The sequence below is a fragment of the Tyto alba genome, unplaced genomic scaffold (assembly GCF_018691265.1).
Source record: "Tyto alba isolate M040663 unplaced genomic scaffold, T.alba_DEE_v4.0 Super-Scaffold_9, whole genome shotgun sequence".
In the NCBI taxonomy this organism is placed as follows: domain Eukaryota; kingdom Metazoa; phylum Chordata; class Aves; order Strigiformes; family Tytonidae; genus Tyto; species Tyto alba.
Window position 1 is genome coordinate 43,010,597 of NW_024881330.1, and position 20,697 is coordinate 43,031,293.

The 20,697-nt window shown below is 37.8% G+C and overlaps 1 protein-coding gene across 4 annotated transcripts in view; it reads right to left on the minus strand.

The window, feature by feature from the left end:
• Window positions 1-6,219: 6,219 nt before the first annotated feature.
• Window positions 6,220-20,697, minus strand: part of RGS20 (regulator of G protein signaling 20) — a 42,170-nt gene continuing 27,692 nt past the window's right edge. For all 4 annotated transcript variants that reach the window (XM_032987458.2, XM_042786191.1, XM_032987459.2 and 1 more), the window contains exons 2-5: window positions 13,549-13,697; window positions 9,480-9,566; window positions 8,407-8,641; window positions 6,220-7,141 (exon numbers count right to left, since the gene is read on the minus strand). In XM_032987458.2, the coding sequence (XP_032843349.1) occupies window positions 6,953-7,141; window positions 8,407-8,641; window positions 9,480-9,566; window positions 13,549-13,697 (660 nt within the window). In that variant the 3' untranslated portion in view covers window positions 6,220-6,952. The remainder of the gene's footprint in view (window positions 7,142-8,406; window positions 8,642-9,479; window positions 9,567-13,548; window positions 13,698-20,697) is intronic.

Consider the following 20,697-nt stretch of genomic DNA (forward strand, 5'->3'; position numbering starts at 1 on the left):
TGTATTTTTTGCAGTCTGAACCATACACGCTCTTCCCATATGTATTTTATCTCTCCACATTTGTTCAGTTGTAAGAATGGAATTAGTTTCTTGCTGCTGTGTTCACTAATTTTGCAAAGAGAAAAGGTATGTAACTTCATCTAATTACATTAAACTCAGTTGTTAACTAAATCACAATTTAGTTAACTCTCTAGTTTGTATGTACTGTTTCTGAATTAGGACTAAATTTGTGGTCATGGAGTTCGGAAACTTAGTGGATATAATGACCTCTTTTTTACAATGGTTAGTTAAGCTTATTTATGTAAACAGCTTTGATTAATTCATTATATTTTATGACCCAAAGAATGTATTTTACATTCTATCAGTAGGTATTATTTCTAGGAATGTCTTCAAATAGCTGGTTAAATCTTATTTTGAGTGTTCAGTTTTGCTTAATGTGCTTGACAGCCAAGTTTGGTTTAGACTTTAAATAAGAAAAGACATTGTGTTGTAGGCTGTCTTATTAACACCAGCCAACCAATTCATCACAACATAAACTGACTGGGGAAGTAATATTAAATTTGCTTCATATAAATGACATCAATTTTGTTCATGAACTGAGTTTTGAGATACAAGAATATTGGATTTCAATCATAGACATGCAGGTGAGAATAAATTACTAAAGTTATGGTCTTTTCCATATATGGAATGATATAAATACTGCTTTGTTAGATTAACAGTGCACATGTTTAGAAGTATTTTTGAATGCGCTTTCAAGGAAAAATGTCAACATCTTTAGAAGAGATTAAATTCTTTCATTATACCTAAATTTATAGCATTTTTATCGTAGTAGTTTATCGAAGCCTGGGATTGAAGAGGTCTATCCCGGCAATGTGTAAAGGATTCATGGCAGGATGGGAAGAGTATCAGTGATTTTTGGAGAATAAATGCCTTGATTATAAAGGAAACCCACATTGTTCTATGCTGAATATTTTTTGCGTGATAGTAGCAATTATAACAAATGAGTTGGAAATAGTATGATGGCACTTTTGCTTAGCAAGACGAGAAGTGTTTGGTAAATTCTTTACAGAACAAGCTTTTCCAGTCAGCTTGTAGAAGGAAGGGAAAGTGGCTCCTCTGAAAGGAAAAATAGTCAAGTAGAAGTAGTTTAGATATAAACATTCTTTAGGCAGAAAATTGTTCAGCATTTAAAGTTTCTTGCATAACTTTATATAAAATGATTTTAACTGAATTGATTTGATATTAATTCCCTAATTCAGACAACGTTATTTTTTTTCTACTAATAGAATAGGTTTATTTTTACCCTGTGTATGTCCTGTGGCAGATTGCATCTTAAGAGTTACTTGATGATGCGTAATTGTTGGGGTTTTTTTCTAGTTGTTTAAGACAGCAAGAAAGCAACAAACCAATGACAGATGTTTAATATCAATTACAGTGCTTTTCTTGGGGACCCTTCTAAAGGAGCAAGTCAAAAAAATTGTGTTAAAAATTATTGCAAACTGTATGCAAGTAGACCTAAGTTTCTACTGCTCTTCACAGCATATATACAGGGTAGGCACAGGTTGGTTTGCATGACCTTTCTTATACTAAGTGCCCTTTAATCTTTATGCCTGATTGTGACACTTAAGAGAATTACCTTTTGAGGAAGAGATAGTAATTGACTTTCTGTACGTACCAAATTATATCTGGACTTTATTAAAAGAACTAGAATTGTGATAGCGCTTTCTGTGATGTAGGATTTCAAATAAAATGTTGTTTCATCTAATGTTACCATATGGCTGGGCAACGGCCTTTAGACTTTCTCTTTTTTTGTCCCTGAGGTAAAAAGGACAGTTTCTTTCTTGCAGTGAAAGGTGAAGTCCAAGAACTAGAGCCAAAAAATATCATAGGTGCCTAAATTCTATTCATGCTCCATTTTGTCTACCCAAATCCAAAAATAAAACTGCCCAGCAGTGAGCTTTGCACCTCTTTTCAACAGGTACTTCAGTTTTCCCAGTTGTCTGAAATTGCCCTCCACTATCAGAGAGGATGCGTAGTCTGAAGGATGTAGAGGTGGGACCAGGACAGTATTTTGTTTCCCTGACTGGCTTATTTACTGGGCTGCAGTTGTGCTACAACTGACCCAGTACATTTGTATTTCTTACGCAGTGAAACTTGCTGACAGAACTGGGGATGAACCTCTCCCATCCAAGAATAGCAGGTTTGTTTATTACCTTGATTGCTATTTGTATCCTCTCAGATAAAAGATAGACTGGAAAATAGTTGCCCTACAACTTAAGCTAGTTTCTACACCAATGTGGTAGAGAAACAGGGGTCCGTATTCCTTTTAAAGTGTGTCTGTGTAGATCTTTAAGGATGCCGCCTCTCTTCTGTAAGGAAGACTAGAGATTTCTGCTGCTCAGAAAACACAATTTCTGGATCCTTCATTAGAAGGCATTTCGTTATATGTAATTCTGTTAATTTGCTCAGGAGGAAGCGTGGGTTTTAAAATTGCTTGTACTGAATGATTCTTTTTGACTAGCACTAAGCAGGAGGTAAATGTCTGCTCAGTGATCCTGGCTTTCATGAGCCCCACTTTGAAGCCCTATTGCACTGCCCAAACACGGTGAAGGAAGTGCCTGTTTTTTATCCAGTTAAGGATTCCACTTGTGGTCATGTATGTGAACTTTAAATTGAAACCTATAATCCATACCAGTTGAGGTAGAACTTAAATTCATCAACATGAAGTCTTCATTCTGCATTAAGGGGTTGTATTACCTGTCAAATGCATGCAGTTTGAAATGGGTCATTAGTAGTCATTCACATAAATAAACCTGAGGAGTTTACTGCTTCAAGTACAAGTTCATACAGCTGTATACCGGTTTCAGTTTAACTGCATCATCACTAATCTTGAATTGTTTTAGTGTTTTAAAAGGCTTGGGATTAATTTAGTTGCCTCATTAGTATAGAAAATCTTCTGTTAATATTGAAATGATACTGATACCATGGTAGAAGACATGTTCTTAAGCACTGTTTAGAAGAAACTTTAAAGATTACTTCCCATTGTGATAGTTTTTCTCATCACTTTCTCTTTTTCCGATATCCTTTGTCATCAGAAAGTGCATAAGTACATGATTGTGTGATAAAGTTTAATCTATCCTTATACAGTAGAGCCCTTCAGGATATATTTGAAAAAATATGCAATCTTCATTTGTATTGTGCTAATGACTTTGGAATTTAAAGGTCAGTGTAAAGCACAGTATGTTGGCTTAAGGAGCCCATGCAATTTTAATACTGCTTAGCAGGCTGGTGAAAAGAGCAGTCTAACAGTCTGCATGTTCTGTAGGAGTTCCTGGTTTGCGAAGTGCAGACATTGAAGAAAGAATACCAGTGGACTGGAAAGCTGTTAAAGCTTAATGATACCCTGCAGTTAGATAAATACCAAGACAAGTCAACCATGCTTATTTTCAAGCTAGGATAAATTGGTTTTGTGATAATTTCTTACCTGATGAATTATAAATAATATCTTGTGTCAATATGATTTTCTCCTGCTATTCATGTAACAGCTTGTCTATAGCAACTTTTCAGTGCAGCTTGTATTTGCCATGGAAAAAGTTTGTGCATAATGAGCAAGTATATAGTAATGAAATGTAGTTAAGAACCTGCCTTCTGTGCAGGTGGGTTTTTGTTTTCCTCTTTCTGCACCACCACCCCCCCACCCCCCCTCCCCCCCCAATTAAATCCTGCATTGAACAGCCTCAAAATAACAAAATATTTAGAGGAGTGGGTTGTTTGAGTATTGAGAGATACTCTTAGGGCATAAAGGACCAGCATTCTGCTATTGGTGTTGGGCGTAAGCTTAAACCTACAACACTGCATTAAAATTTGTTAGCACTTTTTGGGAAAGATGTGCATTACAAATGTCAGCATGTTGTAATGCAGAAGTAAAATGAAAATTTCCTGGAGAATTGTAATTGCTTAGAAGTTGGGGCACATGGAAAATAAGATTATAAATTATTATTTTCTTCTTTTAATAATCTAATGTTAACCATAGACCTGCCCAAACCATGATAGCTTTCTCTCCCTCTAATTTCATTGCAACTTTTTCTTGCAGAAAAATAGAATACATTGTTTGATATATGGTATGAGTGTTTTGGTCTGCCTTCCAGCTCTTAATGAGGTATCTTTGCAGGGAAGAGAATTAACTTAAAAGAAATTAAATCCTCAGTTTCATAAAATGACACAATTTGAACTGTTTTTGATGTGTGTGTCTGATCTTTCCAGCAAGCTGAATGTGACCTACTTAAACTTATTTTGTCAACTTAGAGTTTTAGAGCACTCTTAGCCACCCTGATTAAAACAAGTACAGCATTGTCAGTCTTACTGCAAGCTCCCCATGAATGCTGCCTTACTGATATATCTGGTTTGTTTTGTTGAAGTTACTACCTATCGTGTAATATTTTGAACTGAAACTGTATTGATACAGTGCTTTTGGTACATTTACGGGAAATTCAGCTGAGATACCCAGTGTTGGTAAGTTAAGCAGTGTTGACTGCTAATTGGACCATCTTAAGTAGTGGTGTATAGAAGGGCTTCCTCTTAACTTAGTCATACAGTGCCGTGCTAAAGAGGGCAAAAGCACTTTGATTTGCTGTCTGAGTTTTTGTTTACTTTTTTATGTTGACATGTAGAGTACTGGTTTGTTTTTGGAAGGAGATGATGGAAATACAGACTGGGTGATGAGTGGATTGAGAGCAGCCCTGCAGAGAAGGACTTGGGGGTGTTGGTGGATGGAAAACTGACCATGAGCCAGCCATGTGTGCTCACAGCCCAGAAAATCAACCGTGTCCGGGGCTGCATCAAGGGAAGTGTGACCAGCAGGTCGAGGGAGGGGGTTCTCCCCCTCCACTCCACCCTCATGAGACCCCACCTGCAGTGCTCGGTCCAGCTCTGGGGCCCCAACATAAGAAGGACATGAGTGGGTGTGGAGGAGGAGGACTGTGAAGATGCTTGGGGGGCTGGAGCAGCTTCCTTTTGAGGGCAGGCTGAGAGAGTTGGGGTTGTTCAGCCTGGAGAAGAGAAGGCTCTGAGGAGACCTTATAGTGGCCTCCCAGGGCTTAAAGGGGGCTACAGGAAAGATGCAGAGGGGCTCTATCTGGAAGGTTTAATGGTTTTAAGCTGATTGAGGGTAGGTTTAGATTAGGTATAAGGGAAAAAATTATTTCCTGTGCAGGGGGTGAGGAGCTGGCCCAGGGTGCCCAGAGCAGCTGTGGCTGCCCCCTCCCTGGAAGGGTTCAAGGCCAGGTTGGACGGGGCTGGGAGCCCCCTGGGCTGGGGGAAGGGGGCCCTGCCCGGGGCAGGGGGGTGGGACTAGGTGATCTTTAAGGTCCCTTCCAACCCAACCCATAGCTATTGTTAACTTACTGTGTATCAGGTCATCTCCTGTGGTGCTATGTAATGGAAAATCTTACCATTATTTGTTTAATAATGCAAATGCAGTGAGGGGAGGATATATGTCTTGCCGAGTGCATTGAAGAAACAAGCTGATCTCCTAAATTCTGCCTTGTTACTCCCACTTCCTTTTTTTAGAGAAGTGCTTTTCATAGTGCTGGAATTAGGCAAAGAGTAGGTTTTAGAAAGGCTACAGTAAATGTCACTGAACTATGCCTGTCTGGTTCTTCCTTTCTAGGGTATTTTTTTTTTCTGTTCCCCTTATGTCCTTTTCATACCTACGTGTGTGACTTGGTTCATTTAAGTAAACATGCAGGAAAAAAATGCAAATCAGTGGAGTCCACTATAAACTCTAAAGTTTAATATAGTGGAATTGTAGTGAATCTTGTAATTTAAAATAAGTTATTCTAATAACAGGTGTACACATAGATTATGCAGATTCAACTTACTTCTTTCCTAGTACTTCCTGTAGTTATTGATTTGGAGATAGGACCAGAAATCATATGTAATGCTTTGGGGATATTGTAAATGAAAATGGTTTATTAGTGGATGGAGCTGTTGCTTTTCTTTTGGACAGTCTGAAATAGTTCTGTGTCAGAACAAAGTAGTTCCAGCTTCATCATTTTGTCACTTAAATGTGTGCATATCTGTAATAGAAATCTCCCATGATCTATCGGGTAATGGGAGAGTTTAGTATGTACAAAACCAAGATGGTTGATATTGCCATCCTCTTGGGAGCAAATAGTGAAAGGTTTTTACATCTACCTACTGAGGGAAGAGAATAATATGTGAGAATTCTTGTGCTTTATTTTGGAATTTAAATGCCCAGACTCTTCTTCCTCTTAAGTAAATAATTTAACTTTATAAATATCAACAATATAACTTAAAAATGCTTTCAGCAGACTCTAGTAATAAAATAACAATTCTTCAGCAAAAGATTTTTATAGGCAGCATTATTTCAACGGTTAGCTTTCATAAGCTTGAGATTGCCATATTGATTTCCATTAGCATACCATATACGCATTAAATATACCAAGACAAGTGGAGTGTACCTGTGCCAGGTACAATATGTGAAACTTTGTCTAGTGTAACCCAGATATTGACAGTATTGTTTTTACTTTCGTCATGGTGTTGATGGGGGAAATAGTTTGGTTTTCAAGAAAATTCTAACACTCCACTTAAATAAAATTTAGTTTTCATGCTCAGTTGGTGTTTGTACCTCAGAAATATAAGAGACTTGCATCATTTGAAAAAAAGTACTGCATTTTTTTTTGAACAGCAACATTGCATCTTCATTCTCTTTTGCAAAGTAACACTGAATTTGATCAGAAACTGTAGTTAGGTGATTGTGTCAGAGCCTTGTGCAGGTTTAAATCATTCAGTCTGTAGCAAAACTTGCCTGAGTTATTTTCAGGTAAATATCTGATTAATTCTATATTCCCTGTGGATTGGTGTAGCCTAGAGTTCTTTTTTTTTTTTTTTTTTTTTTTTTTTTCTTAATAAATACATTTAAGAAAAAATTCTATGCTTCAGTGGGTTTTTCAGATAAGGACCGAAGCAAGTCCTTATAAATAGCAGAGTTCATAAACCGTGGGTAGGAGTCTCTGTGCATTAAGGTATAAATTTGAAGCTGTGCGTCATCAAAGGTATGTTGTGAGGGTTCCAGCATATTTCGGTTAATAACTTCTCTTACTCTGGAGTCCAGACTGACCTGCATATTAAAATAAAAAGTCACGTAAATAATAGTGGTTAGTAGTACACATGGTTTTTCAGGTTGGTTGTATTGCCTGAAAAAGTGGTCTTTTTTTAACCATTTCAGCTGGTGTCCTTCAGGAGTGTAAAAACTGCTAAATACATTTATTTAGTCAAAAAAAAAAAAATACTGTAGTGAAATTTGGAAGTGGTAATCTCTAGAGTATGGATAGAGAAATGTTCTCACTGAGGCGATCTTAGTTTGAACAAGGCTGCCTGCAATCCCGTTACTGAGAGACTGGCAGACTATTTCCAGACCAACTTCATGCTCTGTAGTAGAGGATTTGTAATTTTTTGTGACAGTTTGTTTCCCTGGGAGTTAGTGCTGTTAGAAATAGACTGAATATGGAGTAAGCATTATGACACATGGAAACTGTAACCTGGAAGCTGTTGCTTATTCAAATTCTTGTGTTAAAAAGCAGGGTGAATTGATGTGAACCACAGGTATGGCTATATAATGATTCCATACAGCATACAAGTAATGTAATTGTTGTTTATTTTTTGTTTTGCTTTGGTTTTTTTTTTTTTTTTTCCTGCAAGGCTCTAGTCTCTGTAGGAAGATATTAGTATTACTGGAATAGACTGCCTAGATTTAAACAACATTTTAATAAGTACCTAAGTATAGCTTGCGCTGCAAATAATTAAGTTTGAGTTTTGCAAGGAAATTAGAAGGTTTAAAATTCTACCCTACTTGGCAGGATTATATTCAAACTGAACTGAGGTATCTTTAAAACTTGACATACTGGCTAACAGCAAAGTGACAAGTAGTTTTGAAAATTTTCAGGAAGTCAGTGTGTTTGTTCTGTGCCATATTTTGTCAGTTGCTCTTTGAGCAATTTGTGCTTTGCAAATAACACTTATTTGTGGTTACTGTGCTTTGAGATGAATGCACCCCCTTCCTAGTGCAAAGGAAAAAGAAACTGATTTGTTCAACAAACAAAATTTAAGTTGAGCAAGGATAGAGGGATCATCTGTATATTTGTGCTTCAAATTAAAGATTTCACATCAGCATGCCAGTGTAACATAGGAAGAACTACCTTACAGCCAGTGGGAGTAGTTTTGACCATCTCACCTCAACAATGGGTCTGCCTTTTTTCCCTAAATCTCTACTTGTTGGCAGTGGAATACTGGGGGGAAGTTCTCCCTGAGTACTGTTGTAGCTTTAAACACACTAGAACTAACTGTGCAAAGCAGCATCAAAGAATGTACTGGGGAAAGTAATACCTCTTTTGGAGAAAGGATAGAAATATAATCTTCATAAATCAGTCTTGCTTTTTCTTCAATGACACTCATGTTGGATTCTTGTTTTAGTTCCTCACAGGCCATCCAGAAAAGCATGTTTTCCTCACTGAATTCTGTTCGTAGAAATTCACGAAAAGCATTTCTGCCAGCTGGAGTAAGCATCAACTTGTCAAATGATTGAGCCCAGGCATTTACTTCTTCAAGAGTAGGAGCAGGGCTTGAGGAGGAAGGAGAGGACAAGGAGAAAAAGGAATGATTGTTACTCAAGCTGTTCGCAGCTGGCAAGAGGCATCTGCCATCATGATGGAATGAAATCACAAGGTTCGTGGGGCTCTAATTCCTCACTGGAACTACCCAAGTGTAAACTCTAGTAAACATATTTATGAGATTCTTCTTGAAAGTGTGTTTATCAAAAGCTCACATGCAGATGATTGCCAGCACTTTGATGCAGAAATTGTAGTTTACTGCTCCAAGTAGTTGCAATGAAGTCCCTCTGCAACAGCTAAGCAGTTTTTCTATACCTAATAGTCCTTGTTGAATCACTGTTAAAAATTGAATGAAATTATGTAGAAGGAAGCAGTGATTCAAGCACCATAAAAGGTACCCTCCTGTCTGTTACAGTTTTACAGGTGCTCCTATCTGTTTGAGCAATTCTGAAGAGACAGTTGCCTGACTCTTGGGAGGATACGCATTCTTTATTATTTTTGTAAGGCTGAGCACTGCCAGTTAGCTTCATTACAGAGTTGCTGGGAGGGAACAGGATGTATTTAAAACTTATTTCAGAAAAAAGGGAGGCGGTTTACAATGCTCATTTTGATCTGCTATGTTACAGAAGTAGGGATGTCGTTACATACTGCGTATAAATAAGGTAAAATGTCATAGATCAGACCTTGGCTTCCTTACAAAGTAAGAGACAGATGTCTGGAAATCCAGCATAAACAGCAAATAGTTAATAATAGTTATTTGCATGCTTCAGGTAACTCACTTTTAATTATTTAGTATGGTTTGGGTTTGTTTCATTTTTAGCTTGACAGAACAATGAGTAAAGACCATACCTTTCCTCACAGTTTGCTATATCCTCTGCTTGGAGTTCATGAGATGTTCTCCTTGCTCTCTCTTCGTCTTGATTTCTAACAGTAAGACTGCAAAGTAGCAAACAAAAGTTTTAGTGAACTTTAAGGACAAAAAGGCTGAACATACACTGGATGTTTTTCCTCTGATATTTAAAAAAAAAAGGGGGCTAAAAGGACAGAAGTGAACAGTAGCCACACTACCCATAGTTATACTCTGACATGAATTTTACAGTTGTATAAACCTGGAAAACTTTGATGTAGCTGAACACTCTTCAATATTGTATCACATAAACTTTCTATATAGGGATCATAGATTCATAGAATATCTCTAGTTGGAAGGGACCCATAAAGATAATTGAGTCCAATTCCCTATATATATTATTCTCTGTTGATTTTTATACTATGTATGCTTAATGCAGTGTTTTAACTGAAGTTCACTAGATGCACTGATTTTATGTGAGTTAGATTTCAAGATTGGTTGGGGTTTTTTGTTGTGGGTGTTTTTTTTTCCCTTGGCCATTTTTTATATCCATAGGGCATGATGGGAGCCAGGACTCTGGTTTTGACTGGTGATACCATGTTACAAGAAAGCCAGAGTTCAGAAGCTGGAGCACAAGTTTTAAGCAAGCTTAGATGCTTCTGTAGGTAATGCTGAAAGTGTAACTATTTTACAGAATTCAGATGCAGATATAAGCCAGATTGTGTGGTTACTGATTGCAACTTCAAATGCTAGTCTATACTTCAAAATGTGAGGACTGGAGCACAAAGAGCAGATACATCATTGCTGAATATCGTTTTGAGTATATCTGACTGGAAATGAGTATTAGCTTGTTTGCAGCATTACAAAAAAATTAAATGCTTGTTACAAGCACTAGTGATCGGAGAAGAGTTTTTCATGTGCTACAGAAGGGTAGCTATAAATTCCTGCTGTGTTCATCAAATGTTAGTTTAAATAACTCTTAGTTTTTAAGAATGCCTTTTGTAGTTGTAGATGATTCTTTTTCATTTGAGACTGGATTTGAGAATATGCATATTTCTTTTTAGGGAATGGGGACTATGTTCCAGTTCATAGGCTATCATATTTTGGTGAGGAATGCATGAGCATACATACACATTCATATAATCTGTACAGTTGCTTAGAAGTTGTCAAGAAGTAGTCCTGGTGAATTGTAACCTGTAATTTATATGACATGGATTCTCCAGCTGAAATAATGCAGTTAACTTCTAGGAAAATATCAAACTTAATCTCCTCATTTGTATTTTAACTTCCTTTAATGTTAATGTTGTAGCAGTTTTGACTTGAGGATTAAGAATCTCATGTATCTCTAGTAAGGCTTTTTATTAAACCAGTTGTTTTATCTTTCCTTTCTACCTTCTAAACTCATGGCTTTGTCTTATTTGCAACCTTAGTATTTACTGGTTATCTCCTTGCTTTCTCTAGTGTTAGTCCATAATCTGCAGAGACCTGCTTTTCTCTTTGTCAAGGTAGTCCATGAATTGAGAAGAGGTAGGGAAGCTTTCTTGTTGCTAAGATGGAGAGCAGGTATTGCAAACGCTTTTTTTTTCCTGCAACATCTGAACCATACATTCAAACCAATGAACTATTTCAATTCGCCTTCTCAGGAAAAAAAGAAAGTAATTAATTTTAGTTCTCAATTCTTTTGGGGTATATAGGTCCCAGTCCTTTACTACACTTTTTACCAGTGATTCTGAGCTTTTTTTTTTAGTATGAAAACTGATATATTATGTATTCCTCACATGGACAAGAAGTGATATGCTGGTCAGAGTGATTTCTGGATTGAGGGGAACCAACGGATCCAACAGAAAGGATTACAGTTGTCATAGGATAATGCACAAAAGGGGAAAAAGACAAAAGAAATAACAAAAGCTTTTTTAAGAGAACATACCATGCCTCAGAAAATGACTTGCATTTCTAGGGAAAAAGCCTAAATGCACAGGTAAATAAATTAAAAAACCCTCTAGTGCAATACTGCATCTTCACAGGATCTGGAAGAATAACAGTCTGGAGGCTTGAGTTTTGGCTGTAGGAATGAACACAGGCTCTGAGCATCCAGCTGAGACTCATTTCACCATTTCTTCATTCCAAATCTACTATTAAGAGTATGTTGAATATTGGATGTTCAGCAACTCAGCGGCATGACTCATGTAGACTGTTATTTTTATTCCTATTCATAATTTTTCTGTTCAAAGTACTTGGGCTATTTTCAGAAAAGGCTCTATGAACAGAAAATATAAATAACTTAATTACAGTTTGTTTTGCATTTCTTGCTACTAGAAAACAATTGTTCTCAAAAAAAATCAAATTATTTTAAAGCTAAAACGAGCAGCTCTGTTTTGGAGCTTGTAGTGCTTTCTCAGATGACTCTGAAATGCAAATAGGAATTTTAAACATCATGAAATTTGGGTCCTTTCATACACCCTATTGAGTAAATGGCTTTCTTTGAAATGTTTGAATAGTGAGATGCACAGAAAATGAGCATCCTGGAAAATACCAGGTAAAATGGCAAAAAAGCACTCTTACCAACAATTGAAAAGAAAATGCAAATTTTATGTACTCTGACTTAGTAGATAAATGTGCCTTATTTTTTCTTTTTATGGAAAGATGTGTCTTTGTGTAATGCAGCTCTGGACTGAGCCACTTGCGATTGCACTGGACAACTGTTCAGATGACACTGTAATTTTTATGGGATGCTTTAACATATATGCCATTCTGCAAGGTAGCAAACTGATCCTGTTCAAGCACAGTACTTAATGTCTCTTTAAACTCTACCTTAGTTTACCTCTAAGCATCTGCTGAAAAGCTGGGTAGGATCAGAGCCACAGTACTTGCCATCTTGCAGAAAAACTCTGAGTGGCCTCTTGTCCTTAAAAAAAAAAATATCCACTGTTTGCATTAGGGAGGGCAGGGTTGGCTTCTGATGAGCTGAGTACCAATAGCAGAGGAATGATCAGCCTGTTCTTCCCTTGCCTTCCAGTGGTGTTCTCCAAACCATTTGCTACCAGCTGTTGTTGGAAGAAAAATAAGGGTGGAATAGATTCCTAGCCTGGGCTGTAAGGTTATTTATGACTTCTTCCCTTCACCTCAGTGCCAGGTGTCCATGCTCTGAAGTGTTTGTAGTGGATAGTGCATTTATAAGAAGCACGCAGCTTGCTGTCCTTGTTTTGGTTTAACTCCTATGGCTGTTTGACTTTATTTCAATGCAAGTTCTGGTTTTGCCCATTAATTAACAGTTGGCCCCAAACAGATATGAGACTTCTGAGTATGGGAAGCTTCAGTTTTGAATGAAGTCACTTGGATCTGGTAGAGTTGGTAAGAAAGAGAAGGTGAACCCATTAATTTAAGGAATGGATTGATTCCTTTTTCTCTTTTGCTTTGCTTTCCTGATAAATTTTCCCCTTTAACGCCTTGTAATGGGAGTTCTTCTGAATTATGTTCTGATTAGCTCCTTATCTTCAGCAAATACCCATAATGTTTAAAAGTCTCTGATTCTAAGAATTAATTTCATGAGTTGCAGGTGCCATGAGTTGACAACACTAATGATAACAGATCCTGTTACCTTCCAAACAAAGGAACAGTGCTGGGCACCTGGTTATTAATTTTATGACCTACAAATTCTTCTACCTTCTTCTAACTCCATTTTAACAGTCTCTGCTGCTTATTAAGTCCTGGCCCTGAATCTAAAGCTGTGACATGCTCTGGTGCTGCTTTCAGTTTTTAGTGAAAGCACTGGTGAAGCTCAAGGCTGAGGAAAACCAGTCCTGCATGAAACATACCCTCCATTACACAGTGTTGCCAACAAAAGTACAACAGAGATGCTATGCAGAGGTGTTTTTTAGAAATCTGTTATTTCAGTTGCAGGAAGAAGAGTAAACTGGAGTAGAAGGTTGTGTCCAGTACTAGAGCACAGTCATCTCGCTCTGTCCCAGATTTGCAGAATTACCCAGGTGGTTTGTTTGGCTTTTGTCCTATACACTGGCTGCTGCCTCCTTCCCCTGCTACTCTGTTCCCCAAAGGCTTGAGAGGGGTTACCATGAGCAGCTGCAGCAACAGCACCAACAAAAGCAACAGGCGTTGGACCCCCGATTTCCTGTGCTGTGCTGAGTCTGTGCGGCACCTGGGGTCTCCTGGGTTGTAGACATCTGCCGTTTGCGCATCTCCATCCGCTCTGATCCCATGGGCTGCAAGACAGCAAGAGAAGGGGGAAGTAAGAAACTTTTTCATTTTTTCCTTTTGTTTGCTTTAAAAGTCTTACCAAGAAGTGCCGAAGGTCACAGCTCCAAAGGAACTGTAAAGCTAAATGTTTGATTTCCCCCCCACACACACAGAGAAGCTCTTAGATGTTGAATCCTTTGGAAGGTTCACTTGTTTTATTTAAGTGCTGCGATGGAAGGCAAAGGGCTAATGAATTCTGCACATGGGTGGGAGTGCAAAAAGAAGAGCATGGTGATGCAGAGAGCAAAAGGTGGAAGTGAGCGGTGTCAGAGCTGCAGCCCTTAGCACAGTAGAGTTGAAAAGGGTTTCCTGAGATTTTGACTTCAAGGCCAGTCCTAAAGAAAATGGTACAGAATAGAGGTAGGTAGAACCTTTTTTTTTTTTTTTTTTTTTTTTTTCCCTCCCTGCTTATTAGCCAATGCACAGGCTTAGTCATGCTTGAGTGAGATATCAGAGCTCTGCTGAAAAGCTGGCCTTCGATGAGTGTTGAGGATGTCTCAAACCCGCTGCCTGCCCTGTAGCAAAGGGTAAGTGCCAGTGTTTATCTGTCCATTATAGGTCTGGCTGCCACAGCTTTTTAAAATGTGCTTCTCTCAAAAAGGAATCAAATGCTTCTGTAAAGATGAGGAATCACTAATGGTGAAAACACATAACTGGACGTTAATATTTAACATGCAGGTTTTTGGTCGCCTCCCCCAACTAAAGACAGCATGAAACAATTTTTGGTGGAGGCACACTGATGGGTTTTGAAATGTTGTAGGAAACCTTTTTGGAGCCTGAATTCTCTAGGCTGTGCAGAGAAGTGGTGTTAATGAAATGACAAGTCCCCTTGCAGTCCCTGTCCCTTTTTGACCCCTCTGAGCTTCAGACTTGCTCTACAGCAATTAATAATGCTTTCCCTATTATGCTGATGATTGTGCCATATCTAAGTGGCAGATGTCTTTTATAGATGAAATGCCAGTTTGTACAAGGTGAGTATGTGTGTCTTCATTTTGTTTGTATTTGATCTTCGGATGCATCTCTAATCCTCCTGTGTCATGAGATCCCTCTGCGTAGGTTTTTTCAGGTTGCTAAACCTTCTCTCGAGGCTGTGAAAATTACAGGGGAATTAAAAATAGCTGCTACCAATTTTGAGTTCTTTTTTTATTAATTGAATACCAGACTTGAAACATAATCAGATGAGCTGAATACTAGAGGATTAAAAGTTGCCTTCCTTTCTAAAATGTTCAGCCGTGTTAGGAAATACTATTGTTGTAACTTGCGGGAGAATGTATAGACAATGTCATGGACTTGACAGAAGTGTCAGGAGAAGAAAGGAGACTGTTTTAGCAGAGTGCAGCATTACATTTTGCTGGGGGGGGAGTTATGCTGAATTTGTTTCTCTTATAAAGCTTAATAGCTTTTGTTTTTGTGAGAACCACCCACTCTCCCAAGAGAAAAATTCATGACATGCTGAGCAGAAGATGCACCTGTTTTGCAAGGGGAATAAAATATAAGAACAACAATACGGAAAAAATAACCCATTTTGTGACTCTGTAAACCTAATCTGACAAGCAATACTTAAATGCTCAGAAATAGTAAATCAGAGAAAGAACATAACTTCCAAAAACCCCACAACCTTTCTTGTTTCAAAATGTGGAAGAATAAATGTGAAATGTAGCATACATTTGTAGATTCATGTTTCTTTCCTTCAGAGTTTGATTCACAGGAATAGAACAAAGCCCTAAGTATTAATTTCCTTCTAGATACAGATACTTTTTGAAATAAAACATCTTAATATTTCGGTTAGAAAGTGATAGCATATAAAGCATTATTGGAATGATAATATAGCAGTATTTCAGGCTACTTTGGACAGTAAACCATTGATTAGAAAAGTGTAACTTGGGTTCAGATATGTGTGGTTTATATAGCCTAATCCATCCACTCTTACTTTTGAGATGTTTTATGTGGGTAGTTCACACATTCATATCTCTAATCCCTATTATAGTTGAACAGAAGGTGGTCTGGTCTGAGTAGAAAAGCTGGTTCCTGTTTGCCTTTTTCCAAGGAGAAAGGTAAAGGATGGTGGAAGTAGGAAAAATAAACTCTCCCTCCCCACCTTATCCCACTGTAGCTTAATTCAGAAGATCTTTCTGAATCTGCTCTTACCATTTCAGGTTCTTCACAATTGTTCTTTGACATCTTTAGTAAAAGGGAATAGTGTATAAGTAGCTGTATGGCAAAAACTACCCAGCAGCATTGTCTGTTTCACTTCTGAATCATGCACCTTGCTTATAAGTTTTCTGGTCCTATATGTTTTTATGAATGTTCATCATCACATGACTTCTTACACAGTTTAAAGAAAATGAAGGATTGAGCAACACAAGAATGCCAAACACATTTTTTTTCAGATTAAATGATGCATTTTCATGTTTATTTGGCAGATGTATACCAACTTTCTCATTGGATGAGCAAGTAGGTTTTGGTCATTTACATGATGAAAAATTTTTTTTTAAATATATTTTTAGCAGATAAAGCATGCTTTCATGATAGCAGAGCTGCATTAGAGTAATGGGAAATAAGAGAGAAAGGGCTGGAATATGTTTATTGGCTTGAAGACAGCCCAAGCTTTTGAATTAGAGCTGTTTAGTGATAATTGTGCATGTATTTCCTGTGGCAGTTGTCAGTCATATTCTACATTGGGTAGAGGTTTGGAGTGGATCACACACTGCAAAAAGTCACATTCTGATTAGTTTATTAGCAGGAATACTCTGGTAAGATACAGGAAGTAATTTACTACTTTGTGCAAGTACTATGGGTATCACAACCCAAGAAAGATAAAGCATCAATCTAAACATCTAACAAGATGTTAAGAAAGCCTGATTTATGCATTAAAACTGTAGGAGTTTAGGTTGTTAATCTAGAAGGGGGAACTGAGAAGCATATCAATCTTCTGATCAGTAAAAGGTTATGATATGCTATTGTTCCATCTGTCTTTCAGATATAAATAGTGAGTTAGTTTGGGCTAAATAAAATCTAGGCTTGATTTTATACCATGACAAGGTAGAGAGCTGAGCAGTGGTGCAGGTTATTACAAAGTTTTAGAAACTCCTTTGGCACAGACATTATTAAGACCCATAAGACAAACATACCAGGCTGGTCCAGAACAAGCAATGAGTGTGAGTGATCCATCCCATCATTGTTTTTCTAACTTCATTCTTCCCTGGTTTTGTTTTTTTTCTTTTTTTTTTCTTTTTTTTTCTTTTTTTTTTTTTTTTTTAAAGCAGCCCTGGTTCTAAACCAAACTGTTGTTCTATATACCCTTTTACCTGGATCGACTCCCTTTGGCCACATAAATGGATGTCTTAAATTAAAATTCTGAGGTTTTGGGGGTTCATTTTCTAACCAGAATTGCAAAATAAAGTTATTGTTCATGTCAGCAGCGTGATTTGTTGCAAGTGTATATCCCAATAGATTGTACTGAGACACTGCAATGCCAGATATGAGGCCTGAACACACAGTAAGACATAGGCTCTGCCTAAAGGATATGACATAATTTCATAAATATATTCATGGATCTACACCAGCTTTCTAGGTTTATTTTCTTTTTTAAAAAATGATGTAATTAAAAAAAGGTAAACTGGGGAAATGCACACACTGTAATTCTGCAGCTGTGCATGGTGATACAAGAAGTTTACCATGAGCTCCCTATCTGCTGCTTTTGCTCTGCCATAAACTGCTCCTTGGCTGGAATAAAGACAAAGGCACGGACATGGTTTTGTGCAAGTCATCTGAGGATTCATTTTCAAAGAATAGTGCCTTAAAGTATTAAGGCTATCTGAGTATGACTGTACATGGGGAAGTATAATGATCTTGAAAGGGGTATGGAAAGAAAAAAGCCATGGAGATGAAGCAAGTGAGCTAATGACAATGTCACTAATAGGATGCAAACAGAAAAGCCTTATTTTATGCCCACAGTTGTTCTAGTATATCCAGAATTCCACTGTGGGTCACTATAGCTGTGTAATGAGCCTTTCCAGACAACTGCTCAAATTGCTGTTTTGAGTTGTGCTGTGTGCAGGAACGGACAGCAGATTTATCAGCAACTCTTGTTAACATTATTCATAGGAATATACAAAATACCTTGCTGCTTTACAGTACAACCCACATTAGCATTAATTTAAACAATCGTTTGACTGATTCGTGGGTCTCTGGCAATGGAGGTGGCTATCTCTTTTTTTGCCTTTAGTAGACTTTAGGTGCTCAGAGCAAGGAGGAAAGGATTTTTTTAGACCTCCTGATAAAAAGGTTTTATGTTCGTATAATGTTATGATTGTTAATTTTGGGACATCAGATGGTCGGTCTGGGTCATGCAGTAAGTGTAAAACCAATTAGAAAATCTAGCGCCTGTGTTCTTTGCACCAATGATGGGACTAACAGCATCTGTTAGTTGAAAGATTATTCACCTGTGGCTCCAACTGCTACAGTATGTGGTACCAGTGATTGGTGACATCTTCAAGTTTATTATCCCAAAGTATTAGGCCAAAGAGCTTCAACCAACTGTAATCAAAACTAGTGGAAATGTGACTGCTAATTTTGCAAGAGGACTTTCCTTATTTTCTAGACTGATACTGTGGCTGATATGCTGTTTTAATAATGGAAAGTCTGAATCATCAACAGCGTTTGATCTAATAGCTTACCTTAAAGTTGTTAAAGGGAATGACATATGTTGATACTTACTTCTAGCTAAATGTTTTTATTTCTGTATCCTAGTTAAGAATATATTCAGCAGACCCACAAGTGATGGAGTGGGGAAGTAGGGTAAGAGGCACCGTTGGTATTGCTCCCCTGCCAGCTGCTGGATTTCATAAGTAGCAGAAGAGGTGGACTAAACTTGTCCCCACAACCTGACTGTGATGCTTAAACAATGGTCTCTGTTTTCTTAAACCAGTAGTATGATGTTGCAGAGAAATGCATGTACAGAGCTGGGCAGGAAAACCATTAGTTCTAGCAATCGGTTGAAAGACTTTGGAGCTTGAGGAGCCCTGAGAGCTGAAGTGAGTATAAAAGTAAGTGCATTCAAGGGTGAGGAATAGTTCAGATCTATTATGTGACTGTAGGACAAAAGAATGCATTCCTGAGGAAAACAAGGTGTATGGCCATCCTCAAATCTGACAGGAGACTGTTTTTCAGTCAATATGGCATTGAAGTGGGAAAGACACTGTGATTGAATGGGACTGATTTCTCCTTACAGACAAATTTTATAATGCAGTTAGAAAAAAAAAATGGATAAAGTAGGTGCATTTTCTGTAAACGTCAGTGCAGATGTTCTTCCATCAGCCAAAATAATCTGTTCCTTATTACAAGGTGTGCACTTTGGCAATCAGTAAATATAGCTTGTTGTCACACCAGCACCCCAGGGCAGTCACTCCTGCAGTCAGCTGACACTGAAATAAAAACAAGATGTAGGTGTTCTAAGGTTTTCAGTTCGCATGGCATACAATTAGTATCTGGTTTAAAATAGGTTTTTTTACTGGTCGATGGCAAGTATTTTCTGTTTCATTTCCCTGGACAATCAAATATAAGTATGTCCATCAACAAAGACGATGTTTTCTTTGGAACATCAAGATCTTGTTGTGATGAGAGAAAATTCCATCCTAGTTCTTATACATTCAATTTTGAAGTATTAATGCTGATTACATGTAGTGTGTGACAAATTTTCAACTGCTGAAAAACTACATCACTTCCCTATGGCCAGTGAAAACAAGGGGATTTATACCAGGTGAGGATCTTATCTGGTACTTGTATTTACACTGCAGAGAAAAGTGATTTCATATCTTGGGTTGGTCTTAATAGCAGGTGGTGCTAAGCAGAAGTGTTATGAATTGTCTGAAATGCCTCTTTTCAAAATTCGTATAAAAGTTTTGTTTCAAAATCTTTCTGCTTCCTGAATGCTTTTACACAGATGGTTAAAGAGTTTTCTGTTACTGCTGAAAGTGACTTTTTCCCCTCTTACTAAGAGAATGCAGAGGGTGAACGTGTACCAGTGCACATAAACTATTGTTCTCTATTTCCGCTCTGAATAGTTTGGTATTTATTCTTTGAGAGAGCTCTTACTGTTTTCAATATAAAGTAGATTTAGAGATGGATGTTTTTATTCTTTGCAAGGTAGTTTATGTTTAAATTTTTAGATATATTTCTCAATAGCTAAAGATTCAGACCTATGAGATGCAGTTCTCCTATTCTCACTGAGGTCCTTGCAAGTTCAGGAAGACCAACATCTCTCAGGTTCAAACTCAAATTACTGTTCTGTTTGTTTTAGGGTGTTTGTTTGTTTGTTTTTTTTTTGTTGCTTTGGGTTTTTTTCTTAAATCACTTAGGTAGTCACACTGAGCTCTAGTGCTTTCCCTCTTTAAGAATGAGGCAAGGTTTTACTGTTGCTTCAAGGTAAGAGGAGAAGGTTCATGAGGAGAACTTTGCCTCTGAGCCACAATGGAAGGATTCATAAACCTAGTTTGTGACAGGTTTATCCCCTAATACACCTGGATTTCAAAAACCTCAGATGCTCCCTGGTGGTTTCGTGTTTGATTCCCTGTTACCTTAAACTCCCTTACTAGGTTGCTGTACTACAGGAGAGATCCATACCCTCAAATTTGCCTCACTGAAGAAGCCGCTGCCAATCAAAAATTGCTTTTCTTTCTCTAGGTTATCTCCCTCACACCAAAATGGAAATTTCACTGCTCTAAGCATGCTATGCCTCCTTTATCTTCTCAGATTTCCAGACCTCACAGAAGGTGCTATGAGAATGAGCAAATTGTGCAAGAACCCTCTGTGTTTGTGCTCTGCACTTTGGGAATGGGGGTCTGCCTTCTCTGTCCCTGCCATTTGGAGCAGCTACGTGCCTTGCGTGAAAATGGGTTGGAGAAGAAAACACGGGGGATTTAAAAACTGGAGATGGACTGTGATCTTGTACATGTTGTTTAAGGA